At 45.4% G+C, this 27,408-nt stretch overlaps 1 protein-coding gene across 1 annotated transcript in view; it reads left to right on the forward strand.

Moving 5' to 3' along the window:
* The first annotated feature begins 6,705 nt into the window (after positions 1-6,705).
* Positions 6,706-27,408, forward strand: part of VPS8 (VPS8 subunit of CORVET complex) — a 56,494-nt gene continuing 35,791 nt past the window's right edge. The window contains exons 1-13 of the mRNA XM_074152987.1: positions 6,706-6,767; positions 7,313-7,535; positions 8,476-8,565; positions 10,541-10,592; positions 10,859-10,901; positions 11,242-11,314; positions 15,683-15,802; positions 16,383-16,454; positions 19,684-19,803; positions 20,980-21,036; positions 21,467-21,549; positions 22,869-22,953; positions 23,939-24,037. Of these exons, the coding sequence (XP_074009088.1) occupies positions 6,706-6,767; positions 7,313-7,535; positions 8,476-8,565; positions 10,541-10,592; positions 10,859-10,901; positions 11,242-11,314; positions 15,683-15,802; positions 16,383-16,454; positions 19,684-19,803; positions 20,980-21,036; positions 21,467-21,549; positions 22,869-22,953; positions 23,939-24,037 (1,179 nt within the window). The remainder of the gene's footprint in view (positions 6,768-7,312; positions 7,536-8,475; positions 8,566-10,540; positions 10,593-10,858; positions 10,902-11,241; positions 11,315-15,682; positions 15,803-16,382; positions 16,455-19,683; positions 19,804-20,979; positions 21,037-21,466; positions 21,550-22,868; positions 22,954-23,938; positions 24,038-27,408) is intronic.

The following is a 27,408-nucleotide window of genomic DNA, read 5'->3' on the forward strand; positions in this document are numbered from 1 at the left end:
GGTTCCAGTGGGGCTATGGCCAGAGCCTGTTCAGTTGGCCTCTAATCACGTCTGCATTGCTGAAATCCGCTATTTGTTGCTTTTTCAGTGGATAAACTCACGGACAGCAGTGCTTCTGGACAGCGTGGAGAAGCTGCACGTTATAGATCGTCAGACGCAGGAGGAGCTGGAGACCATAGAGATCTCGGAAGTTCAGCTGGTCTACAACAGCAGCCACTTCAAATCGCTGGCCACGGGAGGCAACGTCAGCGAGGCCCTGGTAGGCACAAAGGACCTGCTTGTGTTGGCTCACTCTGTTCCAGATAGGCCCTAAATTGAAGCCTGGAGTTTTGGAAAAAAAGCCTTTTTGAAGCATCTCAGCAATCATACGTGGTGTTGATGTGGCCAACTGTGACAGATCATGTTTCCTTTTCTGCACTGGTGTTTTTAGGAGCTGCTCTTGAGTTACCAAGCTTTGGAATGCTCTGTACAGGACAAAAGCTGATGTGCTTTTATTCTTCGAGAGATTTCTATAGGTTTTTCTACTTTGTATGCCCCAGATACTCTGCCGTAGCTGTGCCTGTGCAGTACATGTGTTCCCTGCCCTTGTCTCATAGATTGTCATGCAGGGATAGAGAGGATGAAATGTGGTACCTACGCTTGTAGGTACTATGCTGCTTTCTTGTTTGAAGTAAAAAACCAAAAGCATCCATACTAGTGGAAGTTCCAACACTTCAAACGTGTTTTCTACTTTTTCCTCTTCTGTTTACTTGTCTTGTTTTATTTTGACTTTTATGCTTGGTTTGGGTGTTGTTTTTTTTTTTTGAGGGGGACGGGACGGGACATTTTTGCATCTGAGGTTAGACACAGAGCACTGTGTGTGGGTCCTCATGACTCTATTGTGTTTTCTGGGCAGTCAGAGCTCAGGAGCACTTTAAGCTGCATTCACAAGCAGGAAGGAGGGACAGCAGGGCTTTTTTTACTTACCACGGGTTGCTGGGCAGTAGTGGTCTCTCCCAAACCTCATTTTGATTCCGGAATTACAAAGTGTCTCTAAAGTTCAAATGTATATATGTTTCTTGGGAAACGTTACAAAAACAGAAAGCAGTTTTACTTGGATGTAATTTTTCTCCCTGCAGGCATTGGTTGGAGAGAAAGCTTGTTATCAGTCCATCAGCAGCTGCGGTGGTCAGGTCTTTTACCTTGGAACTAAGGTAAATGTGAGGAGGTTTTTTTTAATAAGAACACAGAGCATTCACTGTTGATGGGAGCTCATCTCCTGGAGAAGGGCAATTTTTTATTCTATGGAGAATGGGAATCAGGGATGGGTTCTTCGTGCACTTAATGTCACGAGATTAAAGAAATGTGCAATAATTTGGTTTTAGCCAAGGGATGGGCTAAGTATGACATTGTCATAGTTTCACAGCATCCTTCCTGCTGCTTAAAGGTAGACTTAGCATTACTTTACTGATGTCTCCTCTGTCCTAAATGTGCTAGTGAGCAAACAGAAGAAAATAAGACAGCAGGGACAACTAGACTCTGTTGCGTGGAATGATAAAAGGAATATCCTGTTCACTTTTCCTGTCCCGCAGTGCAGGCTGTCTGTGAAAAGGCAGAGAGAGGTGGCCTATAGGATGGCATGTGGAAGTAGGGGAAGAAGTGAGGGATGGTATCTTGGAGCAGATGGGTTGTAAGGCCATGTAAAGGATGTTTTCTGTTAAATATAAACATCCAATTTGTTCCTGCCATGCTGAGCTTGAGAATTGCTTTACTGAGCTTCATCTAAGCTTCATAGTACCATCATGCTCTGGTGGGTCTGTGGGATACCAGGGGCTGCATGAGTAACTGTAAGTAAATAACCTTTTGTTTTGTTTTGTTTTCTAGTCGGTTCATGTCATGACATTGAGAAGCTGGAGAGAGGTATGTTGAGATGAAAACTGTACAGCTTACAGTAGGTTTGAATCACTTAAGTGTAGCTTGAGAGGAGGGAGGGAGCATTTGTGAAGCACATTCTGAACTCTGTGTTCAGGATCCCTGATTGCTATGCACAGCCAGCGCCGTAGGTACACCGCTTTCCATGGTGGGACACTATGGGACTCCTCTTTGCATAAACTTGCAGGCTGAATGGAGACCTTGTTCTCCCAAGCCTTGCCATGTTTCAGCTTCTGTTAACAAGGCAGAGTCAGTGCAGTGCGTGACTTCAGAGGACTGTGTAAGTGTAAGCCTGCCAGATAAGCATACAGGAATCACAGAATTGTAGGGGTTGGGAGGCACCCTCGGACATCATCTAGTCCAACCCCCCTGCCAAAGGGAGTGGAAGGAAATCTGCTTCACTATATTTTATCTCCAGCTACTGAGGAAACTACATCATAAAATCCACCAAAGGCTACCTAGAAAGTTAATTGGATTTTAGATCCTTGTTTCTGTTAGTAGAAGATTGTTTTGAACATCGTTTTTCTGACAGCTGAAACCTTGTCAAGTCCCACACTAAAGTTCTTGGTGATCTATTTATGTCTATTTGTTCCTGTGTTGTTCTTTTCACTTGAGTTAAACAGCAGTTTTTCCTTTCTGGATCGTCACTTCACAGTATGTTTATTCAGTGTATGCGTGTTCCCTCTCAGACTTCGTTTTGCAAGGCTAAGCAAAGCTCTCTCATCGTCCTCTTTTAAGATTACCTTCCCATTCCTTTCTTTTTTCATAATCACTGTTCTCTGCACCTCCTTTGTGCTGGTTTCTTGAATGTAGGTAAACACTTTGGCAGGTATTACTCTGAGTAGGCTCTTAAAAGTGCCATGCGCAACGTCACCTGTTCTTCACTGTCTCTACTAGATAGGCCATTCCTCACACATCCTTGGGTCTCGTTTTGCTGTTCCTTTGGCTGCATTATGTCCGTGTCTTCTGGTGCTCTGGAGATTCACCATTCCCCCATAGCCAAGCTCTGATTGCCTTTGTGAGTTGTGTGTACCATTGGATTGCATCATACTTCTGTTACCCAGATTTAGGGGTCATCCTGTTGTTCCTGTCTTCCTTGTCTGGAAATTACATGTTGTCTCTCATTCAACAGCAACCTTCATTAGTAAATTCAGCTTATATCAAGTTATTTGACCAAATAATTATGTAGAAGGATCCTTCAAGGCTGATTCTCCAGGAACTCCTCAATAGTCATGTCTTTCTGGTCTCATATTTCTCCTTGAAGCAGTGACCTTCATCATTTTTCCTCTTACCTGCTTTATGGCTCTTGTACTCATCCAGGGTTATAAACTCCTCCATGTGACACTGGATCAGGACCCTTAATGAAATATGAACAGTTCAGCTCTGCTGAACTTGGATAGAGTTGCTGCTTTTGGTAACCAAGATCACTTTCCTCTGCTAGTTTTCCCTCCAGCCATTCACTGCTGACTTTGGTTTAGTAAACTGTTAATGAAAAGCCTTGCTTTGACCCATGACTTAATGTGCTGGTTTTCCTAGAATTCAGAAGTCAGTCACAACTGACATGCTCTGAGCTAGCCTCCTTCTAATTACTATATGATTTCTGATGCGCTGGAGGCCTCGTTACCGTAGGGGACTTAGGAGTTGTAATTGAGTATGCGAGGTACTATGGTGTGAAGCTGAGTTCTTGCTGCAGTACACAACGCTGGTCTGAGACTCAGAATATCTCTTCTCTCAACCAGTACTTTAACATTTTGACCCGGCGTACCAAGGCTGGTGGTGCTCGACCTTCTGCACTAATGATTCCTTACAGTAGAAAATACTCCTGACCTATTTCAGTCCTTGTTGACTGTGAGTTCAGAAGAGAATAAAAGGTAGGATGAGTACACCTGTACGCTGAACATGTGGCAGAGCTTTTTGTTGTGCTCTAAGCAATGGGGCAAGGATAGGGAGTGGAAAATTTTGATTGTGATTGCAGACACTCGCTGATGCTGTGGGTCTCCATCCATCAAGCACCTGACCTAAAATGGAGCCCACAGGGACTTGATTTCTGGGGCCTGATGTTTCTTAGTCTTTTTTTTAACTGTCCAGCAGAAAATGTACATATGAGAGAATCTTTTTGGGATGCTGTCCTTTACTGCAATGTGTTGAGAGCTGCTGAGGTCTCCTGTCCCCTTGCTATCAGGGATCATGACCCACTGCTGGGAAATGCTGACCTTAAACGTGAGGGGATCATCTTTTCTGTAATACCAAGGTCCGGTATGACTTGTTATTTTAGAGGGTCGATCACCTTCTGAAACAAGAGCGCCTCACTGATGCCCTGGCTCTAGCTTGGTCTTTTTATGAAGGTAAAGCAAAGGCTGTAGTAGGTAAGTTTTGTAGTTTTGTTGGTGTGTGGTTTGTTTTTTGTTTGTTTGTTTTTTAAACTGAAACTGCTAGGGAAGGTTTCAAACCTGTGCATGTACTGAAATCACTGTTTCAGGAAAAAAAAAGGGAAAGTAGGATTGGGTTTGGCAGAAATTAATACCTTTGATATGGATTGATTTGGCTTTTTTAGTGTCGTAGTCCCTTTAGCGGCCTGCTATTTTCAAATGAAAATCAGACTTCTCTGTGTTGTGACTCCTATCTGTTGCCACTTTGCCATGAAAAAGGTGGATCCAGGTGCTAGAATATTCCTGAAGGTCACGCGTGACCTGTAGGGAATCTTCAGCGTGATGTTGTGTCACCTCTGCCAAGCAGGTACTTTCATTCAGGTCTCCCCTGACTATATAACCGACTGAATGCACTGCTGGCTTTTGGCACCATGTTTCCTAGAAAGGAGGATGCTCTGTGTGCATGTAGCTCGTTATGATAAACATCTTAATTATGCCAGAAACTGTTGCTTGAACGGTTTGATTTGGACTGGGCCCATTGAAATGTCAGTAACTGACTTCTGATGATTTTGACAGATGAGACTCAAGTTCTCAGTATAAGGTCCTCCTGCTGTGAATTTTCTAGTATACGAATATGTGTCCCGATTTAATGCATGAATGTAATGCAATTTAGCAGCTTGTTTTTCAGTATTCAAAAGAATTACTGTCTTTTTGAGTTGGCATTTAAGAATTGTTTGCTCTTGTAGTGCATTTGATACAGCTACTTTGCATCAGGGCATCCTCTAGCAATTAGCCTCACGTACAGCCTTTATCAGCCCTCCATTATTTGTTCTCTCGATGTTAAACAGCACTCAGGTCTGTTCTTGCCATTCCTGTGCTGGAACAGTCTTTTCATTGGGAGAATAAGCTCTTCAAAAGAAGAGTGCCCTAAAAGTACATCATAAAATTGTGTATTTAGATATCCTGACCTCTGTGTCTCAAGGGTAGTGGTGTTAGCACCTGAACTGTGGGATTTATATGTCCACTTGTAGCTTAGATGAGAAAAGCTTCTTTTTTCTCTCCTTCATTTCTTCTAGGCTTGACTGGGGACACAAGCAAGCGGAAAGCAGTCATTGCAGACCGAGTAAGTCACTGATCTCTCCCTAAGTGGAGTTTCACGTATGCTGATGTGATACTAACTGTGTTCCTGGAAGGAGTGGCTTTTATGCTCTGGAAGTTGGTCCAACTAACTCTAGAAAGTGTATATATATGCCTTTTGCTAAGACTGTGAGCAGGACTTGGAAGAGACTTAGAAATACCTTTTGGGCAAAGGTGGGAATAAAATCTGCAGCCTTAGCAAAGCAAAATGGGACGTTATCATCCAGGCCTTGAGGTCTCTGGTCCCCTCACAGTGGAGAGAAGCCCTTTGTGTAGGTAACTCCAGAGTTTCCTGCCCTCTGGTGGGCAAGTGTCCATCAGTATGTAACTTGCTTACGCTGAGGGTGAAAACTTTGGTCCGTGTATTTATAAACTCTTCAACTGGTCCTACTCAATTGTTAGAGGAACCTGTTTCTGGGAAGGGTTTAAAACACATAATTACTGCAATAATTGTTCACCCATACTTTGTTCTTCGTGGATATTTTATTTTCAGGTAAATAAGTGTTGGTGTTTAAGATACCATAGCTTAAGCTTTGGGTAAAACCCATGGCCCAGGGTGTGTTCATTGGCCTGCAAACTTGCTGGCAGACTGGCTGCCCGGTTTCTTGGTCAGTTATAATTATTGTAGGTGTCCAGTGTCCAACTGGGCCACTTCTACACCATGTTACACCGTGGCCTCTTGGCAGCCTCTTCCCGCTTCTCCTTCCTGCCCACAGCAGTTCATACCCAAAATCGGACAACAGAGTTTACAGTGCTGCCAACCCCCAAGTCAGACTATTAAACACAATCTAGTGTAGGATGTGAGTGAATTTTCTTGTTTATCATAATTCAGATGGTTGAAATCCTTCTCCATTACGCCGATCGGACTTTGAAGAAGTGTCCTGACCAAGGAAAAATCCAGGTTATGGAGCAGCATTTTCAGGTATGGTGCTCCAGAGGACTCTCTTGTATAGATCTTTTGAATTTTTTTTAATCAAACTAGGCTTTGCTGCAGAAATTACTTGTCTAGTTTTGAAAAATATCGTTGTGTTTCGCCTGAACTCTCACCTCTGTTGTGTGCATTGATTAAATCAGGACTTAGTGGCACTTAGGTGGCAGAGCAGAACCTGTACATCCTCTGTCCTCCGCAAAAGCGTGACTAGAGTTGTTCTCCATATGAAACAGCATATGGGAAAGCCTGTAACCGTGCCAGCCACCAGCTGACGAGATACCTCATTGATTCTGCTCTCTATTGGCCAGGCTTCATTTTGTGCTCTGCAGGATTTTTGCTAATCACTACAGCTTTTTTATGTTTCCTCTGCAGGATGTGGTGCCTGTCATAGTTGATTACTGTCTCTTACTCCAGCGAACGTAAGTCTGAGTTTGCAAACCTCTCTCCCAAGGTGAACCACCAAACCCCTGTACTCCCGAGTGCTGTCTCCTATAATATCCCACAGTTTAGAGGAATTGGATTGTATCATCGTCATACCATGCATCACATCACAGAGGAATGCTTAAAAGCTGATACAAAAGTCAGGGCACTCAGTATGCAAAGAAAAGTGTGTCTTAAATCATCATTGATGTGTTGAGGAAGAAAAGTTTGCTTCAAACTGTTTCCTCCACACGATGCCCTTAAGGAAGAAGCTGCCTTTCTATCTATCAAATCTCCTATCAAATTCTCCTATCGTCATCATTTCCCCTCTAACAGCAGGGGTTTTTTGCTGCAACATCCATAGCTGATCTATTCTGTGCAGCTGCCTGTAACTTGCATCAGTAGAGGAGCTAAACAGGCCATCCAGCTCCTGAGTTCGAGAAATACAGAGAAAATGGGATTTCATTTTGAAGCCCTCAGGAAGTAGATAAGTAAGGAGATTTTAGTAAGATTATTTGATAACTAAACACTTCTTTCCCCCTAGGGATCTATTATTTAACCAGATATATGATAAGATGAGTGAGAATTCAGTAGCTAAAGGCATCTTTCTGGAGTGCTTGGAGCCATATATCTTAAGTGATAAGCTGATGGGAATCACAGCTCAAGTGATGAAAGACTTGCTGCTTCACTTCCAAGACAAGAACAGGTTGGAAAATTTGGAAGCCTGCATTGTGCATATGGATATCACCAGCTTAGACATACAGCAGGTGAGCTGTTTTACTGCGTACCGTCTTGAGTTCCTCGGAATAAATGGCAACGTGCCCACCTCACTGATGCAAACTTCTTGTGCTTTTAAGTGCAGCGTAGCATGTGGAGAACAAGGTGCCACCTTTCAACAGACAAGACTTATGTAGTCCAAACTGTTCATGCCTTTTGCTCCCTAATTTGTAAGAAGAACTTGTCCCTGGGATCAAATTCAACGAATACGGGAATTATTTAGCTTGGCTGTGTCCATCCTGTAACACGCATGCTCCTATAAACGTGTTTTGCTCCCCCAGTTTGTGTACTGGGACGCGTATCAGCAGCTGAATGGGTTGGAAAATACTAGTCCGTCAGGGTTAGTCTGATATTCACAATCAGTCTTTCCTGTTTTGAGGATCAAAGGCTGTGCAAGGGCACTAAAAACCGAAGTTGCATTTGTCAGTTTGGTGCCTGCCAGCCTGCTCTGCTCGGGCGCTTGCTCTTGCATGACAAAGTTAGTGGAGCAAGGAGGTGTTCCTGCTGGGTAGTCCTGTCTTCCTTAGCCAGTTCTTATTCCCACAGCGTGGCTTTCCATTCCAAGGAGTGAACTGCCTGGGAACTTGACAAAATTATTCACTAACCCAGCCAAAAGGCAAACTAGTGCCATCAAGGGTGTAAAAGAACTGATTTTTTTTTTTTTATTTTTTATTCCTTAACCTTACTCAGGTTATGAATGTTAGAATCTAAACTGTTGGGTTCCATGTTGCAGCATGAGTGATAAGCTGGATACTCCCTTTGGGGTCCTTGCAGAGACTAGTTCTGCAAGTGGAAATTCTCATTCTGCTTTAAATTGTACTGTTGGATGATGCAAATGTGAGGACAGAGATTGTATTAGAGACTGGGGAATTAGAAAACTGTGGTCTGAGAGCAGCTGTGTATCTACATTGTGCTTTTTTTGCCTTGCAGGTTGTTCTTCTGTGCTGGGAAAACCACCTCTATGATGCCATGATCTACGTCTACAACAGTGGGATGAATGACTTCATTAGTCCCATGGAGGTAGGAAAGATGCTCAGTGCAGTCAGTTTTTATTTGTCTTCAGTACAGTCTTCCTGAGAAACAGCATTTCAAACCCAATGCATTATCTTCTCATTCAGTGCGTGTATGTTCTTGTTTTTCATTTCAAGGGAGAAATCGTGTATTATATATACAGTTTGAGTAGATGCAGTAGAGGAGAAAAGAAACTTGTAGTCACTGTGCTTTAGAACACCAGTTTCCTTGCTGAGGTGGCAATGCTCTGCAAAGTTAGGGCAGGAAATTTAGTTGTCTAAATAAAATCAACATAAAAGGGTAGAAAGGCTTTGCAGGGGGATCTGGACAGGCTGGCTGGGTGGGCCAAGGCCAATGGGATGAGGTTCAACAAGGGCAAGTGCCAGGTCCTGCACTTGGGTCACACCAACCCCATGCAGCGCTGCAGGCCTGGGGCAAAGTGGTTGGAGCTTCCCAGCAGAAAAGGACCTGGGGGTGTTGGTCGACTGTGGGCTGAACATGAGCCAGCAGTGTGCCCAGGTGGCCAAGAAGACCAACAGCATCCTGGCCTGTGTTAGGAACAGCGTGGTGAGTAGGACTCGGGAGGTGATCGTCCCCCTGTACTGAGCACTGGTGAGGCCCCACCTCGAGGGCTGTGTCCAGTTTTGGGCCTCTTACCACAAAAAAAACATTGAGGGGCTGGAGTGGGTCCAGGGAAGGGCAACGGAGCTGGTGAGGGGTCTGGAGCACAAGTCTTGTGAGGAGAGGCTGAGGGAGCTGGGGGTGTTCAGCCTGGAGAAAAGGAGGCTGAGGGGAGACCTTCTTACTCTCTACAACTCCCTGAAAGGAGGGTGTAGCCAGGGGGGGTTGGTCTCCCAAGTCACAGGTGATGGGACAAGAGGAAACGGCCTCAAGTTGTGCCAGGGGAGGTTCAGATTGGATATTAGGAAAAATTTTTACACGGAAAGGGTTATCAAGCCTTGGAATGGGCTGCCCAGGGAAGTGGTTGAGGCACCATCCCTGGAGGTATTTAAAAGACGGGTTGACATAGTGCTTAGTGTCATGGTTTAGTGATGGTTTTTATCAGAGTAAGTTTGATGGTTGGACTAGATGGTCTTAAGGGTCCCTTCCAACCCAGACAATTCTATGATTCTATAAAACAAAGGCATTAGAAGAGAGTAACATGGTGACTTAAGGAGATTGAGTTGCAGACCTGTCTGCTGACAGCTTTGTTGCTGGTGGTGACCGTGGCCTGTGTTTCATGATGGGCTGAGAAAGCATTAACTTTCTGCGCAATGGGATTAACGGGGGTGTAGGCATGAGAGGTTCTGTGAACACCTCGTGCTTTTTTTCCTTCATACTGTTCTTCCTCTGCTGACACAATAGTCTGTTAATACGTATTAAAGAGTAATGGTAACAAAGGGTGTACTTACCTGTGTACAGAATGCAGAAAAAAAAGCTAGAAACAGTCCTTGCATTGAGGCAGGCTTCGTTCTTAGCACTTGGGTGTGCTCTGTCTCTGTCAGCAGTAGTGCAGGACTCAATGTCGTGCTGTAACTGAAGGCCCTGCTGCTGCTGGAAATCCTGAAGATGTGCCCGATATACCAATTGCTCTTGAAGCCTGTAGCTGTAAGGTCAAGGTGTGTCATTATGGAAGCACTGCTGGTATTTTCTCAGCAGTGCTGGGAGAGAGAACTGGAAGTGGGGCTGGTCAGTTTTGCTCTGACTGTTACTTCTGAGGCTACTGAACGTTGCTTTTTGTAGCGCGCCCTGTGCTTGGGGTTAGATCTGATTGAATGAAGGCTCTTTTTTCATATGTCATAACATCATAACAAAGCAAGCTTTGCCACGTCTTGGACTCCTCTGCGCCTTTTCATTGTAAGCCGGGGTGAGAAAGCGAGAGTTTGTGGGGAAGACACCCCGTTGACCTCTGCTTTAAAACCAAGCAGATTTTTTGCTTTGAGCTCTTCTAGCTGCTTGAGCACTGCTTTCTTTCTCATTACAGAAGCTGTTCAAAGTCATTGCTCCTCCACTGAACGCTGGGAAGTCTCTCACAGGTACAGAATTCTTTCCCTCTAGGAGTTTCTAGTTTTGATATTTGATGTTTTGAATATCTCTAGTCACTTCCGACAGAGGGATGCAAAAAGGATCATACCCAGTAGAAGGGTCTTGGAGAACAGGAAAAGTGTTCTAGTTCTGTTTACTGTGTGTAAAACTCTGCATGTGTGTCGAAGAGGTGTTCTGTTAACAGCCGGGAAAAATAATTGTATCTCTGTGTGTTGTTTTGTGAAGAGAAGGTGACCAATGTTTCTTTGTTTTGTAGATGAGCAGGTGGTGATGGGCAACAAGCTGCTTGTATATATAAGGTAAGGTCCTTTAGAAAGCGTGAGAGGTGTTGCCTAGAGTCATTTGCAGGTCATTCTGAGATTGCATAGTAGTGATTAAAGTGAATTCCTCTTTCTGGATTCTATTCAAGGTCATGAACACCACATTCTGCATTACTCCTGCTTCCTAAAATGCAGGAGTAAAGATTTTTGGCTTATTCTGTATTAACAGCAGTGCTGTCTGCTTTTAAGATTTACAAAATAAAATTGTTTGACTTATTTTAAGAGCATCCTGAAAATTAGCTCCAAAAATAAACTGTTCTCTGCAATCTGTTCAATGTCAGAATGTATTAAAAATGCCTTTCCCCCCCCATTTCTATAGCTGCTGCCTGGCAGGCCGTGCGTATCCATTGGGCGATATTCCTGAAGATCTGGTACCTTTGGTTAAAAATCAGGTGAGCAACCTTTCGAAAGGAAACTTTCCCACATGAAGTTTTTAGAAGAAGCTGCATATGTCTTATTTCATGGGTTTCTGACAGAAAACTATTATCAATCTGACAGCTGTACCCTTGTGATGTGAATCTATACCACTGTAAATCCCAAATAACTTTTTAAAAAATGAAATCTCACAGTTGTTGCAATCTAAACATTTAAACTTAACGTTTTTCTTTCAGTTGTAAATTGGGGTGTGGGAACAGTGTTGTTAGCAGCAGTAATGCTGATTAGGTTTTTTTTTCTTATTCTTTACTACAAAGTTAACAGAAATGTGTAGCTGTCTCTTCTTTCGGAACTTGACTATGACTTGCCTAACATTGGAGGATTTTCCCTGTTTTCAAGTGCATGTAACATGGGATTGAACGAAGTAGGAAGTGAAATAACATCAAAGAACATTAACTAAATATTTCTTCCTTCTTGTCAAAACTGGAGTTTGTGTTGGAGTTTTCCTGTCTCAGATACTACACCTATGGCCTCTTTGCACAGCAAAGTGTTAAGTTCAGCACAGTCATTTTACACAACGAAGGTCACAGAATCACATGGGGTTGGAAGGGACCTCTGGAGATCATCTAGTCCAACACCCTGCCAGAGCAGGTCTACCTACAGCAGGTTGCACAGGAACGTGTCCAGGTGGGGTTTGAATGTCTCCAGAGAAGGAGACTCCACCACCTCTCTGGGCAGCCTCTTCCAGGGCTCTGCCACCCTCACAGGAAAGAGGTTCCTCCTCATGTTCAGGTGGAACTTCTTATATTCAAGTTTGTGCCCGTTGCCTCTTGTCCTGTCCCTGGGCACCAAGGCATTTAAGGTCCCCTTAGATACATTTCTGTCAGTCTTTGCCCTCGTATCCTATCACCGGCTCTTCACCTCTGAGCCTTGTCCAGTCTCAGGTATTCCAGACACATGTGCTTCTGTCCTCTAGGTGTAATTCCCATGTGCAGGGACAAAATACATGCCCTGCCACTTAAATCTGGATCACACCTTCCACCGTACCCCCAGATATGTAGAAAATGGGTGGATGAGATGGAGTGTGCCATGACTGCTGAGTTAGGTGGTACTAGGTAGTGTTCAGTAGGTAGAAATGTCTCTACTTAGTAGCCGGTTTCTCTGAGGCTTTTGATTTTATGGTCTTAATTATATTAGTGTAGCCGGTTTCTCTGAGGCTTTTGATTTTATGGTCTTAATTATATTAGTGTGCGTTCATGCTCATCTCCGCTCATCAAGATGTCATATTTGCTGAAGATAAATTTCCAGCCTGGGTGCTAACTGCAGGTGTTCAGCTGAGGTCAAGAGCATTGTCATCAAATGCCGCAAACTGTATCCTCGTACCCCTGGCTTGCGGGGTCAGCCAGATACCTGTTTCAGTGGTGGCTGCTCCTCTGCTGCTTCACAGTCATACGTGGGCAATAGCTTGCTAGAGCTACTTAATAGGTTCAGGGTGCTGCAACACATCTCTCCTTAGGCTACCCCTCTTGAGAGCCTCCTTTGGCAGGAAGGAGGTTCTGGGTGTCACAGAACTGGGAAAGGGTTTAACGGTTAGATGTCTTCTGATACTTGGAGAGAAAGGAGGATGCAGTCAGTTCTGAACTTAAACTCCTGTATCCTAGCATTTGATTCCAGTTTATGCGATTCCAGCTTTCTGCAGGGGGATTTTTGGGATGGCTTACAGCTCTTTCCTGTTGTCACTAGTGTCTATGACTATGTGTGAGGTTTGGGGTGGGATGAGTCAGTGATGGCTATGAGGTCTATGACTCAGGCTGTTTGACAACTGCTTATGTCCCTTATGTCCTTATTACCACCTCCTGCCCACAGCACTGAAGGGAAGAGGCTTTCCCAAAAGACTATTCCACAGCGATGGTGTTTGGAAAGACAGTTGCCCTTTTCTAATAGTCAGTGCTACTTTGAGACAACTTCAAATGATAGCCAGTTTCTTCCTTCCCATGAGAAATGCCATAAAGCAACCCATGGCTTGATATTTTCCAGTCTTGTGGTGACTCTGTTAAGATTCCCCACTTTCTCAAGTCTGTTCTAGCTCTAGGAGGTGATAGACTGGCACTACATTCCTCTTCATCCACCCATCTTGGCCATCCTTAGTTTTGGAAAGCTGGCCCTGAGCACGTTCAGCTATTCTGCTTATAAGGCCTCAGAAAAGTCTACACCGATGTTTATGGGCTCTGAAGCTGTTTGTTTTACAGCCTGTGGGCTGAGCACAGGCTGACTGCCCATCTCTCCTTCTTTTGTTGTTCTGCCTAGTCCCTCTAGGAAGAGCTGTGACCTAACATCCAGATCATCTTCCCAGGGCACTTTAGGAATAGCAGTTGATGCCTTAAGGCTTCTGTGTGCTGCTGTCATCCCGTGACAGTGCAGGCTTATCCTACTCTCCTCCTTTGGGACAAGGTTTGATTCTTGAGCTGCATCTCTTGCTGTTGTTCTTTGCTGCCCTGCTCAGTGGACCATCTTTGGCTGAGCAGATTCATCACACTGTTCCGAGTGTGCAACAGTAGCTTCCACATTGGGAGAAACAGCCTTTTCCCTCTGGATTGCCCAAGAGATTGGCAGGTTGTTTCAAGGAAACAAGTACTATCGCGTATGCCTTATATATTTGTTCAGGACAGGTGTGAGCATGTTCTTAATGGTTTCATCGTAGGGATCACAGCTAAAATCACAGTGAACTTATGCCAAAAGTATGACCAGACAGGCAGGTTACGTCTCCTCAAAGTTGGCTTGGTCACTGCCAAGTAAATCTCCTTTCCTTATTCGTTATTTCCATCGGAGCCCTCAAGTTGACTATTTCTTTCTCTTTAAGCTGCGTCTGAAGCTTGGCCTAAGGCAAAGTTTAACTCCTTTGAAGTCATCTCTTGACAATTTCTTAAAACAGAGTATGCTCCTGGTCGTCATTTTGTGCTCAGAAAACTCATTCCTGAATTTCTGGCCAGTTTTACCACAAACTTTTTTTTTTTTTTTTTTTGAGTCTCCAGCATTTCACTTCTAGTTTCAGGGTTTTGATAAGAGGAAGCGCTTTCTGTTTTGCACTCTCTCTTTGCAGTAAAACGAAACAGTTATTTTTTGGTTGTGGGTTGGGGTTTTTGGCTGGTTTTGGTTTTGCTAACCAGGAGCCTGTAGCTATATGGATTCGGTAGGTCTGGGCTATTGCAAACCCTTTCCTCACAGGGTGTGCAAACCAGTGTGCTCCCCTTTGCTGGATCAAACACTAGGTTGTTGCCCCTTCCCATGGTCCTTGCCAAGTTGTCCCCTGCACACAAGAGAACTGGCACCCCAACAGGCTGTGGCTTGAGGTCTGAGGGGAAGCCATAGCCCAACCAGCAGCAGTAGCTCTGGGGAGAAGCCATCAACCTCTCCTTTTTATGACCTCTGATGATGTTCCTGGGAGCTTGGCTTAAGTAACACCTTTCTGTCTGGATGCTTGAATCCACTCTAGCTACAGTCTGGGGTTTTTTGTTTTGTTTTCATAAGAGTTCCTAGCAGGCAGGTGAGTATCAGGTTCAAGGAGGCCAACAGGGAAGGTTGTGGGTCTGAAAGTCAAGCTGCTATAACTTCTCCTGGCTTTGCTGCCGCTGTGGTGACAGGAAAATTAACTTGGAACAGGAGTAAATGAGAGAACATGGCATTTTCTGAGGATAGCTGGGAGAGTGTGTTGCCTGTCAGTTCTCTGTGGGATCCCAGTGTGTATCATAACACATACTCTGCTCTCTCTCTGCTAGAAGCCAGATCTCTTGTGAGCATGTTTGAGACAACTGGAGCTGTCGCTGCCCTGTTCATTCGCTGGGAGGGTCTGGACCCCTCTGTCAGTGGTTCAATAAAGGGAGTTGCCTTCATTTTGAAAGACATGCTCAGATTTCAGGAGCTAGAAAGTCGGTGGAGGAGACAGAGAGTGGAGTAGCACCCAAGTCAGTCTTTGCAGCGCCAAAAGCTTTGTTCCTCAAAGTGAGGGGACAGATTTGACTGGCTCTTCCCAAGGGGACTGCCAACAAGGAGAGGAGCTGTGCCCTGGGTAAGGAGGAGTTGCACAGCTTCTCAGGAGAGCTGCCAGGGAGGGGAGGGAGTTACCTGATTTCACACACTTTGGTCTACAGGTATAAGCCTTAATTTTTGCTTGATCTTAAATTGCTTGACGAGTCTAAGGAAGGGGAATTTTTTTCCTACTAACAAGCAGCAGAAGATGTCATTCAAGTAAGAACACTGATGGACTCCTGAGGCGCTTTAAAGCTTAGTGCAAAGTAGATAATGGTGCTGCTTTCCCATGCACTTGTGCTGTCGGCTATCTGAAATCCATAGGAAATGTGCTACGTTTGCTTGAATTTTCATTGCAGGTCTTTGAATTTCTCATCCGGCTGCATTCAACTGAGGGATCTGTGGATGAAGAGGTCTACCCTTACGTTCGTACCTTGCTGCACTTTGACACTCGGGAATTCCTTAATGTTCTTGCTCTGGTAAGAGGTTGCTGATCTCCTCCAAGAGAACAAAGCAATGTCACCTTTTCCATCGTCTATGTCATGGTTGCATGATCTGTAAGATTCCTATTTAAAAAGTTCATGCTTTAGCTAAACCAGTAGCTACTGGCTAGATGCAGGAATGGTTTTGATGTGTGCTCTGTGAGATATCAGAGGAGATCATAATAGTCCTTTATGGCCCTAAATATAATGGATGAAAGTGACATTACACAGTGAAGACTCTGGTAACAGAGGCCATCTTTAAAAATGGTAAATAAGAATAATGTCTTTGTAAAGAGTGTTTTAGTACCTAAAGATTAATCTTTTCTCCTTTCCGAATTTCCTGAATTTCCTCTGTCTATTTGGACGTGTTACTTTTACTTGAATATGTAAGAACGATTTTGGTAGTTAGAAAAGAGCAAATGGTATCTTGGAACCTGCTGCTTAGGTGATATGCACAGAAGGGACTTCAAAGCATTGTCAGCTTTGTGATACGGCTGCTACTTTGTGTTTGCTTGTGTTTCTGGGGTTGGCAGTGGAGAACGTTCTTCTCAAGGTGTCAGTGTTTTCCATCCTGCAGACTTTTGAAGACTTTAAGAATGACAAGCAAGCTGTGGAATACCAACAGAGAATTGTGGACATACTTCTAAAAGTGAGTGTGCTTGAAAATTAACCTCTGTGTTTACATCTGACTGATTATATACAACACCGTGCAGCAGAACCTGTCGTTTGGATGACCTGTTTTCAGCCCTGCCCTGGATGACACCTCTGAGAAGGTGATGGGCTGGAGTGTGGAGGTTGTCCTCCACAGCCGAGGCTGTCGGTTGGGTATTCTGAAGCGATGCTTCATGCACATCAAACGTGGTGACAGAGAGGTCTCCTTTCCTGTCTGTGCTTTCACCTGGGTTGTACTTTGTTGTCAAATTTCTCCTCTCTGCACTGTGTTTATTTTTATCTGCTTCTCAGTGATTCCACTCCCTGATTCCTTCTGAGCGGGGGGGAAAAAAAAAGGTCCCAGGAATCTCATGCCAATGCTCTTCTGATAAAACCCTGCTCCCCGTGTCTGTAAATGCTGTGTTTGGGATGTAACGTACCCAGAACGACAGGCCTATCTTTAGTAAATGGGAGAGAAGAGGGATGTCAGAGTTATCAGCCTGGTGCTCTAGAAATCACTTGTCATCTGCAGACCGTGTTCCCGAACAATGAATGTTCTCATTAAAAGCTATCGCTGCCAAATGCCGTTTGCTTTCCCCTTCTGAGCTGTCAGCATTAATAATGAGTAACTCCACTTGGAAGCTGTTTATACATAAACATATCATAAGTAGCGTTTCCCTGTCACTGTCACCGTTGATAGATGAGAGCAAGGGCACCAGCGAGTGAATTGGGTGACTGCAGGAGGCTGTGTTGGAGGGGCTGAGATAATGCCGCCGTGGGGAGGCTTTGGTGCTGTAAGGCTGTTATTTAGCCCTGTGCTGGCCTGGGCCCTGCTTTTTTGTGTCTTTAGCTGCTGTCAGCAGGAGGTGGCAGACTGCAGCTGTGTTCTGGAGCTGCTGTGGGATGTGTCCCTGTGGCCCGGCGTAGGCTGGATGGAGCTGTGTACAGCCCTGCTCCGTGCTGCTGGCCACGTAGCCAACCTCTGCCGCCAGAGAACCCAACCCTGCTCTTGGAGGGGAAGGGGAGGGCAGTTGTGAGAAGTGCTGCAGGGTAAAATCCACCTGCAGGCAAACAATTTGGTGTCGTGAGACCCGTCACTCCCTTGGTCTGGAATCTGCTCTCCTTTTGGATCAAAATTTTAAAAACATCGAAACTTTTTATTTAAATTTATCATTGGCAAAAAAAAACCAAACCCCTTGGAAATAGCCACACTTTTAAAATAGTTTGGGCAACACAGACGTTCTGCTAATGCTGATCTAAGCGTTGCCAAGTATGTCGTCTTTTGGAAAGTCCGCGTGGTTGGCCTGCAGCCTCTGTAAGGTTGCTCTGTTGCAGAGGCACAGTATTTTCACTTTCGCATGGGCTGACAAGGACCTGGGGGGGGGGGAGAAGAAAAAGCCAAAATGAATAAAACACTCCTGTTGTTTTAGTGAGACAGACTTTTAAATGTTATTAGCTAATGCCATTCTGACTAGGCTCCTGTATAAAATAGCCTTTTTACACAGAAAATTAAAATTAAAAAAAAGTTAGTGTTAGCTGATGTTGCAAGCAGAGCTCTGCTCGCTTCCTTAATGTGTCTTACCTGTCTGCCTCTGCTTGTGTAAGATAACCATTAGCATCTCGTGGGGATCTACAACTCCAGGTCACTTTAAGAAATCAGGTTTTTTTCTCCCAAGCTTAGACCGAATGAGGTTATAAACTGTGAGATGCTGCGTGTCTAGGCTTCGCTAGAGCAATTCTTACATGTTAGCTGACAGAGTTGTTCAGGTGATGGATTTCCTCCCAGCTAAACCCACCGCTCTTAGAGGGCAGACTGTCCAAACAGGGGCATTTCACTTTCCCTTAGTGTTTAGGATTTTTTAAGAAGCATGAGACACCAAGTCAGGATGCATCAGTCTTGGTTTTTATGTGCCAGGCAGGCGACAAGCACTTCTCAGGTTTCAAATCCCTTTTGTAGAGACTCTTAGATACTCTGTTTTTCTGTAATTTCTGATCAAGTCAGCACAGCCAGAAGTTTCTCAAAATATTCACAGACTAAAAGCTAATTTAATATGAGAAAAGAAACTTCCCAAATCTATAGTTGTTTCTTAGTCATTTGATCTCTTCTTCCACATATCACAGTTGAAGTGCTGAGTGCCTGGAGCTTAAAGTCAAATGTACTTTTTTTTTCTCCTATAGTTATTAATTTCATCTTTCTTCCTTTCGTGACATTTTTCTGCTCAAAAGCTCTGTTACATGTCCAGTGATCAGCACAGACTACAGAGATGAACGTGGGTTTGTAGCCCCCTCACACCCAAAAATCAGGGACATGCAAGAATCACAGAATGATATGGGGTTGGAAGGGACCTCTGGAGATCATCTAGTCCAACCCCCTGCCAAAGCAGGTCCCACAGGAACGTGTCCAGGTGGGTTTGGAATGTCTCCAGAGAAGGAGACTCCACCACCTCTCTGGGCAGCCTCTTCCAGGGCTCTGCCACCCTCACAGTGAAGAAGTTCCTCATACTTAGGTGGAACTTCTTATGTTCCAGTTTGTGCCCGCTACCTCTTGTCCTGTCGCTGGGCACCACTGAAAAAAGACTGGCCCCATCCTCCTGACACCCACCCTTTAAGTATTTATAGGTGTTGATCAGATCCCCCCTCAGTCTTCTCTTCTCCAGACTAAAAAGACCCAAGTCCCTCAGCCTTTCCTCATCAGAGAGATGTTCCAGGCCCCTCATCATCTTTGTAGCCCTCTGCTGTCCCCTCTCCAGCAGTTCCCTGTCCTTCTTGAAGTGGGGAGCCCAGAACTGGACCCAGTGCTCCAGATGGGCCCTCCCCAGGGCAGAGCAGAGGGGAAGGATGACCTCCCTCCACCTGTTGGCCACACTCTTCCTGATGCCCCCCAGGATGCCATTGGCGTTCTTGGCCCCAAGGGCACATTGCTGGCTCTTGGTCATCCTGTTGTCCACCCTTGTTGTCCCTTGAGTATAGGGCAGAGAGGTCGAGCCTCTTCAGCTTCAGGACAGAGGTGATATAGCAAGGCCACATTCACTGTCAGTCTCTTCAGGTGACACAGTTAAATGCCATGGAAGGTGGCTTATCTTTTGACCTTCAGGATGGACTGGCAGCAGGACATTGTGTGGATGTCTTGGGTAGGATTTCTTGTTGCAGTGTCCCGATTGCTTTCTCAGAGGCAGCTGCAGAATCAATCACTTGTGATTTTATATTTCCGTTTTCTTTCTTCGCAGGTCATGGTAGAGAATTCCGACTTCACCCCATCGCAGGTTGGCTGTCTCTTTACCTTCCTTGCCCGTCAGCTGGCCAAGCCCAACAACACGTTGTTTGTGAACAGGACGCTTTTTGACCAGGCAAGTATTCCTTTGTGAGGGGGCGAAAAATTTCCAAACAGGGTGCAGCACTGCAGAAAGTGTGGCTAGTGCTGGGGACTGAAGGAATTCTGGAAGGACTGGTGCATTATAAAACCACACCTTGCTGGGACTTGGGGTTGGTTTCGAAGCAGCGGAGCAGGAGAGACCACAGAAGCACAGTAAGCTCCGTGTTTCAGCTTTCCTGCTGGAATTGTGTGAGAAATAGGGTAGGGCCTAGGAGGTGGAACAGCCTCTGCTCCTCTCCGTGGAATGGCAGATTCCTGTGCTCACTAGCGTGTCAGGAGAGGGAAAGCAGAGGCCCATAAGGGCCAGAACCAAGCTGTTTATCTTTAAACCCCGGTGAGCATTTTGGTGTCTCTGTTGTTACTTGTGATGTGTGAAGATGCCAACTAAAATGACACTAGTGAGCTTACAGAGCTTGTATAGCTGGTCATTTCTGGTTTGCATGGCCACCATCATTCTCTGCGGTTTGAAATAGGCTGATACGTACTGATGCATGCCTAAAGCTTGCACGGGTTAAATTTATATACAAGTTCAAATCCTGGAAATTCCTGGGACTGAGGAGGCGGCTTCAATGGCTACAGCAGTTGTGCTTTGATGATAATATTGGGTATATGAACACTAATAAAAAACAGGTTAGAAAATATATATCCTTTGTCATAATTTAAGACCAAGGCAGTCTGTGGAGGCTAAATGGATTTGAATTAAGTGCTGTAATTACAGATATATTAAATTTTATGAATTACATGATTTCCTGTTTTTCTGAGAGAGATGGCACAGCCCAGGAGAGAAGTTGAAAAGGGTCAGCATAGGGGTTCCAGCTGTTTGGTCTGTGGTCCAAGGCAGGGCCATGGGGTCCCCTGGGTTCTTTTATGTTCCCTGGGTTCCCCAAAGTTTGGTTCTAGATCCTGATGCAGAAATATGGGTTTCCCTCCCTGGAGTCTTTCGGCAGTTGTTGGTTACTCCAGTACTCTTGAGCGTCCTTAGTTATAGGATGAAGCAGAGTGCTTCACAGATGAATAGTACATTCAGATTTCAGTGTTGTGTGCTGCTTTGCTGTTGCCATTATTGGTGCTCACAGTCTGCTTGTGAGGATTGTGCTCATGGCTGTGGTCACCAGGCCTAACTCATGCCGACCTCTTCATCCTTGCGCAGGTCCTTGAATTTCTGTGCAGTCCGGATGACGATTCCCGCCATTCAGAGAGGCAGCAGGTAACGGCCTTCAAGGGAATGTTTCTTTAAGCACCAGGTGTGATGACCAGAGTGTAGAGCAAAGCTCAGCCTCATGGGGAAGGTTTGGTGGCTGAAGGTCCTATGCTAAGGCTGTCACCTAGCGCAGGGGCGGTGGCCAGCAGGGAAGAATTGGGCAGCGCTGTACACAGCAGGAGCGAAGGAGGATCCTACCCCAGCATTGCCTGCAGGAGAGGTTTGGCAGCAGTAAGAACAGAGGCGGGAAAAGTCCTGGATAAGCGCGTGACCTTCATTGTTAACGGACAATCAATTAAAAAAAAAAAAAAAAAAATCTGTAAAATAAGCCCTGTGTTAATGCAAAGCTTAATGGAGCAGGAAGAGTGTACTTTTGAATGGCACTGGGTGCCCGGCTGCTGCTGCAATATAAATAACTGGCATTCAATATCTGCAGGTCCTTTTAGAATTGCTCCAGGCAGGAGGGATAGTACAGTTTGAAGAGAGTCGTCTTATCCAAATGGCAGAAAAAGCAGAATTGTAAGTTGCCGTGTACAATATATAAATACTACCTTTAAATCTGCTCCAAAGCTTTTTTCCTCCACATTTCTTGTTCCTACTTTGCAGCTGTGTTTGGGATTATTTTGCCTATGCATTCACATATGCTTCATTTAATATGCTCATATTTAGTCCCAGTCTTTTTATCTTTACTGAGTGTTCTTACAGAAAGCATTGTTGAGATGAGAAGGGGTAGAGCTGTGGAAACCCTTCAACATGAAACCCTGTGGGGCTTGATGCGTTTTGGCACTTCCTATCCTAGAGCCCAGGCTTTGTTCAAAGCTATAGTTGTATATTTGAGTGCTCTACCACTGACAGATGGAGATGACTCGTTGGGGTGAGACCCACAGGTGGATTTAAAAGCATGGAGGGGTCTGAAGCCACCCCCATGGTACTCATTTTAGAACTGAGTAGGAGAGACAAACGCGGTGTCTGGAAAGGCTGAAAATTTCTACCATCTCCTTGAGATGCTTCACGTTTCCAGAAGGAGTCTGTTGTGCCTGAACAGAGTCAGCCAGGGAGGGGCATCTTCATCCCAGTCTTGAATTTGGATGTTGTGTGAATTGGTCCACCGTACTACAAAGGACCGGAGGGACAGACATGCAGAGGTGGGGTATGCCATGCCTGCCTTCCCTAGAAGGAGTTGCTCAACCAAATTTTTCAGACTCAAGAAATGTTTTGTTTTGTTTTTTCTCCTTGCTTCAGAGAATTTAACAGCCAGAACCACCAGCTCAGCCACTTCCAGCAGAGCTAAAAGACCTATAGTGTAATGTTGTTTAGCAGATTTTTCATTTGTTTTCCCTCACTTGCATCTGTTTTTATCTAATGTTTATTAAAATCTGCAGGTAGGAAGCTGTGTCATAACACACTCCTGAGTCGTGTCCAGAGTTTTTCTTCAAATTAAGTGTTGTGGATTGGCCTAGCTTAGAGCTGAGTGTGTTGTAGAAATAAGGAAGGTGATCCGTGAACAGCAGAACCTTTCTTTAAGGATTTTTATCCCCTGTCCCTTGCCTGTCACCTTCGTAACTCCAGTTTTCTGTTCTGTACGATAACTTCCCAAAAAGAGGGCGGTCGATAGGCTCGTTGGCCCGTGGCTGGTACTAAACGGCGTCTGTAAACTGGAGCCACCCAACCTGTGTGCTGAAAACCTTCACGTAAGATACTTCCAAATGCTTTCTGTAAAACACGCTGTGTTTTCTTTTGAGCGCTGCCAAATTCTACTGGGTCTGAGCTCCCTACTTCTATTCTGCTGCTTCAGCTGAGTGTATTTTTCCTAACGTGGAAAGTATTTTTCACTTTAGCTATCAGATTTGCGAGTTCATGTATGAACGAGAGCTTCGCTATGACAAAATAATTGGCTGTTACCTGCGTGATCCAGTGAGAAAGGTGAGTAAATCCGGTGCTTCTGGCATTTTTTTCTTCCCAGCAGCGCAGCCTGTCCACTCCGTTGTACATCTTAAAAAGCGTCCTCCTTTAGAGCTGAGTTTTCTTAGTTATACTCAAGGCTGTTTGTGTGTGTTTCGGAGCTGAGCTGATTCTTTTTAAAGCTTCAGATTTTTTGGTTTCTTTTTAAATTTAAACAATGCTAATACGTAAAACCTGAGTGCAGGATGGGATTTATTGCAAATGTCACTAGCTGCAATACTTTGTTTCTGCCATCAGTCCCCTTTTTATTCCCCCTGGACAGAGACTCTCTGCCCTTACTATCTCTTTGCAATTAGCTTCTGCATGTCTCTAAGTTGCGTATCTGCCACAGTTTTTGAGGTATTCTCTTCCCAACCGCCAACAGGAGGGTCTGGCAAATGTGATCTCACCAGCTCCTTGTGAAACCACTATGCTGAAAGTTGTATGGGTGAAGGAGTCAGAAGAGATAGGTTGTGATAGTGAGATGGTCAAAAAATATGGTAGAGGAGAGCATGTGAGTTGAGGATGGTGCAGGAGAACCTGGGGGAGAGGCTAATGTCGAAGAGGAATTCAGGAATACGCTGGGAAAACTGACCTACCCTCTGGTAGAGCGTTCTTTTCTCTCTGCCTGTGTTCCTACAGTGCAGAGACGTGTCCTGTCCTTTTTCCCTCTGAGCAAGAGGGGGACATTTCTAATAGTGGAAGAACAATTCTCTTTGACCTCAGTGCTTAACACGTTTAGCATCAATTCTGTTCCTCTTGGCTTTTTTTTTTTCCCTGGCAGTTCTTCAGGAACTATTCAGGGATGTATAATCTCGCCTGCAGATAATTTACCCTGACTTGCTAACAGAGGACTAGCCCTGAGGTCGTCCAAAGACTGTTTGAAATGCCCTCCCTTTCCAAAATCTAATGCTGTCAGGGGTGCTGCAGAACATACTTATACCATTTATGGTTTTATGCCTTACAGGAAGAAGTTTTCAACTATATTCACAACATCCTGTCCATGCCTGGCTACAGCGCTGAAGAAAAGCAGTCAGTGTGGCAGAAAGCTTTGGAACACATAGAGGTACGGTGAATCCTAAACCCATGGTACATGAGCTATTGCTGACTCCTGTTGGATCTGCCTAGTGCTGCTGCCTAAGCAGGAGTGGCACAGTGTCCAACCACAACTCTTTAGGAAGCTCTGACTTTAAAGTTGAATCTCTTAGATTCAGGCTGGCTACCTTGGTTTCCTGGTTTCATGTATTGCTCTCGGGATAACATCGCCTTCTCAGGGGATGATGAGCAGTGAGCGAGTGCTGTGTGGCAGGGAAGGGATCCATTAGCAAGTCCTTCATCTCCTGAGTGTGCGGCAGCAGCAAGGTCAGGACATTGACCCCACTGACCTCACAGCCTGTGGGATCAAATCCCTCATTTTACAATGCTCATAGCATTCAACTGTGGTCCCTGCTACTCCTAACCTGTGGGGAAGACAGGGTTGTGACTTCTCCAGTATGACACGGACTGCTGCTAGACTTCTCTAGCTAATAACTTTTCCCATCTCTGCAATCTCTCTTTGCTTCAGGGGATGGAGATGTCTCTGAAATAATTGTCCAGTCAGGAGACATGGGGAATCCGTAATAACTCTAGTTCCTACAAGGTGGTGTCAGGCCCCTCCAGGGTAATCTGGAGGTAAGCCAGGAAAATAATTTTGTCTGTAAAGCAAGCAGTTATGCGCTTGCCCAGACTACTTAGCAGGAAGTGGCCTCAGAATTCTGTGTCTTGTGAGGTGAACGAAAAAAGCACTAGGTATATTTGAAAGATACAGAATACTTTTAGTCTCTACCAGCATGTGCAAGTAGGGCGTGACTAATGAGAAAATGGACCAAGAGGGAAAACGATTCGAAAGACAATAAACAAAGAAATGCTGTGAATCCAGCTGTATGACATGCAGCTCGCTGGGCTCACACCCGCTCTCCAGAGGCACTTTCGGAGCCCATGGGAATTGGTGGCGATGGTTGTGCTGTGGCTGAGCGGGCCTAGCTCGTTACAGCATCTTCCACAGCATCCTCATAGGTAAGCTTAGGAAGTGTGGGTTAGATGAATGGACAGTGAGGTGGAATGAAAACTGGCTGAAAGACAGAGCTCAGAGGGTTGTGATCAGTGGCACAGAATCTATGTTGGAGGTCTGTAACGAGGTGTTCCCCAGGCGTCAGTGCTGGGTTCAGTCCTCCTCAATATATTCATCAATGACCCAGATGAAGGGATAGAATGTACCTTCAGCAAGTTTGCTGATGACACAAAACTGGGAGGAGTAGCTGACACACCAGAAGGCTGTGCCGCCATCCAGTGAGACCTGGACAGGCTGGAGAGTTGGGCAGAGAGGAACCTGATGAAATTCAACCAGGGCAAGTGTCGGGTGCTGCACCTGGGGAGGAATAACCCCCTGCACCAGTACAGGTTGGGGGCTGACCTGCTGGAGAGCAGCTCTGAGGAAAAAGACCTGGGAGTCCTGGTGGACAATAGGATGACCTTGTGGCCAAGAAGGCCAATGGCATCCTGGGGGGCATCAGGAAGAGTGTGGCCAACAGGTGGAGGGAGGTCATCCTTCCCCTCTGCTCTGCCCTGGGGAGGCCCCATCTGGAGCACTGGGTCCAGTTCTGGGCTCCCCACTTCAAGAAGGACAGGGAACTGCTGGAGAGGGTACAGCAGAGGGCTACAAAGATGATGAGGGGCCTGGAGCATCTCTCTGATGAGGAAAGGCTGAGGGACTTGGGTCTTTTTAGTCTGGAGAAGAGAAGACTGAGGGGGATCTGATCAACGCCTATAAATATTTAAAGGGTGGGTGTCAGGAGGATGGGGCCAGTCTTTTTTCAGTGGTGCCCAGTGACAGGACAAGAGGCAACGGGCGCAAACTGGAACATAGGAAGTTCCATCTAAACATGAGGAGGAACCTCGTTCCTGTGAGGGTGGCAGAGCCCTGGAAGAGGCTGCCCAGAGAGGTGGTGGAGTCTCCATCTCTGGAGACGTTCAAACCCCACCTGGACAAGTTCCGGGTGCAGCCTGCTCTGGGTGGACCTGCTTTGGCACGGGGTTGGACTAGATGATCTCCAGAGGTCCCTTCCAACCCCATAGCATTCTGTGATTACTACCTTGTCAGAAGAACTGTGATCCACACTGGGCTTTCCAAGTTGTGGAAACTGCTGTCTGCTGCTTCCTTGTGTCTGCTTCATCCCTCTCCTACTGCATCCCTCATCTCTGCTTGTATTGGTGATAGAGCCCAAATTGTTTGGCATTGAGTGAGTCAGCCTCCCTCTGTAAGCCTTATTTTGTGTCTTTATCAAATCACAGGTAGGTCTCCTTGCTGGGTGTCTTCAGCCTGAGGCCTTTACAATTGCTGTTCCATGCTTGGGTGTCTCAGGATAAATCGGAAGTGTCCTGGGTTGCCCTTCTTGATGTCTCTCACTGTGTTGTACTGATTTTGAGAAGATTGTTGTAGGCTGCGACTGCCAGCTTGAGTTGCTTGGTTTTATTTTCTCAGTCTGGAGCTACTTTTTGATTATTGTACACTGTCAGAGGTGCCCAGTGCCCAACTTGTCAGAGCTGTCTACTTTTCAGAAGCTGGCAAACAACAGAAAATATTCCTCTCGTCCATGGCCATCCTTAAAAGCAGGGTTTCTTGCACTGTGTCACCAGCCTTGGAGATAACAGCCAGCTGCTTTTACCTACGCTTTTTGCAGCTTCCTCCAAAAAGCTGCTGGGCAGATGATGGGTTCTTAGGTCACCTTTATTGGGTGCTGTCATTGAGATCAACTCCCTCTTCCCTTTCAGCATCTTTTGTTTCCCAGGATTGGTGAACAATATACACAATTTCATGTTACTTAGCAGCTTATTGGCTGCTATGAGTTTTTGTTTTATTTTTTTCCATTGTAATGATTCTGCTCTCAGACATTCAGAACCTTAAAATAGTAAATAACATTTTACTAGGATGGCGCTGTGATTGCAGGTCTTTGAACAACTGTCCTTTCATCTGCTGAGGCATGAAAGCAGCAAACCAGCCTCTTTGGTTGGAACGAGCAGTGTCTAGCGAGGCTTTCCTGGTGATTGTATGACAGAAAGTGGGGTTTGTAATCAGTGCCGCTTCTTATTTTCTCCATCACCCTACGTAGCTGTTGTTCCTTGATGTTTATCTTGAAAATAAAGCCTAAGGCTTCTCTTCATAGTGCTGTTTGTGGTGGTCACTTTTCTGTCCTCGGACCCACGTGCCTTGTGTCAGTACTGGCTCCTCGAGGGCTGTCTGCCTCACAAGTACCACATTTGCAAATCCCTCAAACCCGGGAGAGGATGAAAACCCAAGCCAGAACCTTTTGCTTGGGGGTAAGGCTGTGATGGTCACACTGATCCAAGAGCTGCAGTCAGTCACTGGGAGGCTGGACCTTCTCCCTCCAGCCACTCAGT

The sequence above is a fragment of the Numenius arquata genome, chromosome 9, assembly GCF_964106895.1.
Source record: "Numenius arquata chromosome 9, bNumArq3.hap1.1, whole genome shotgun sequence".
NCBI lineage: Eukaryota > Metazoa > Chordata > Aves > Charadriiformes > Scolopacidae > Numenius > Numenius arquata.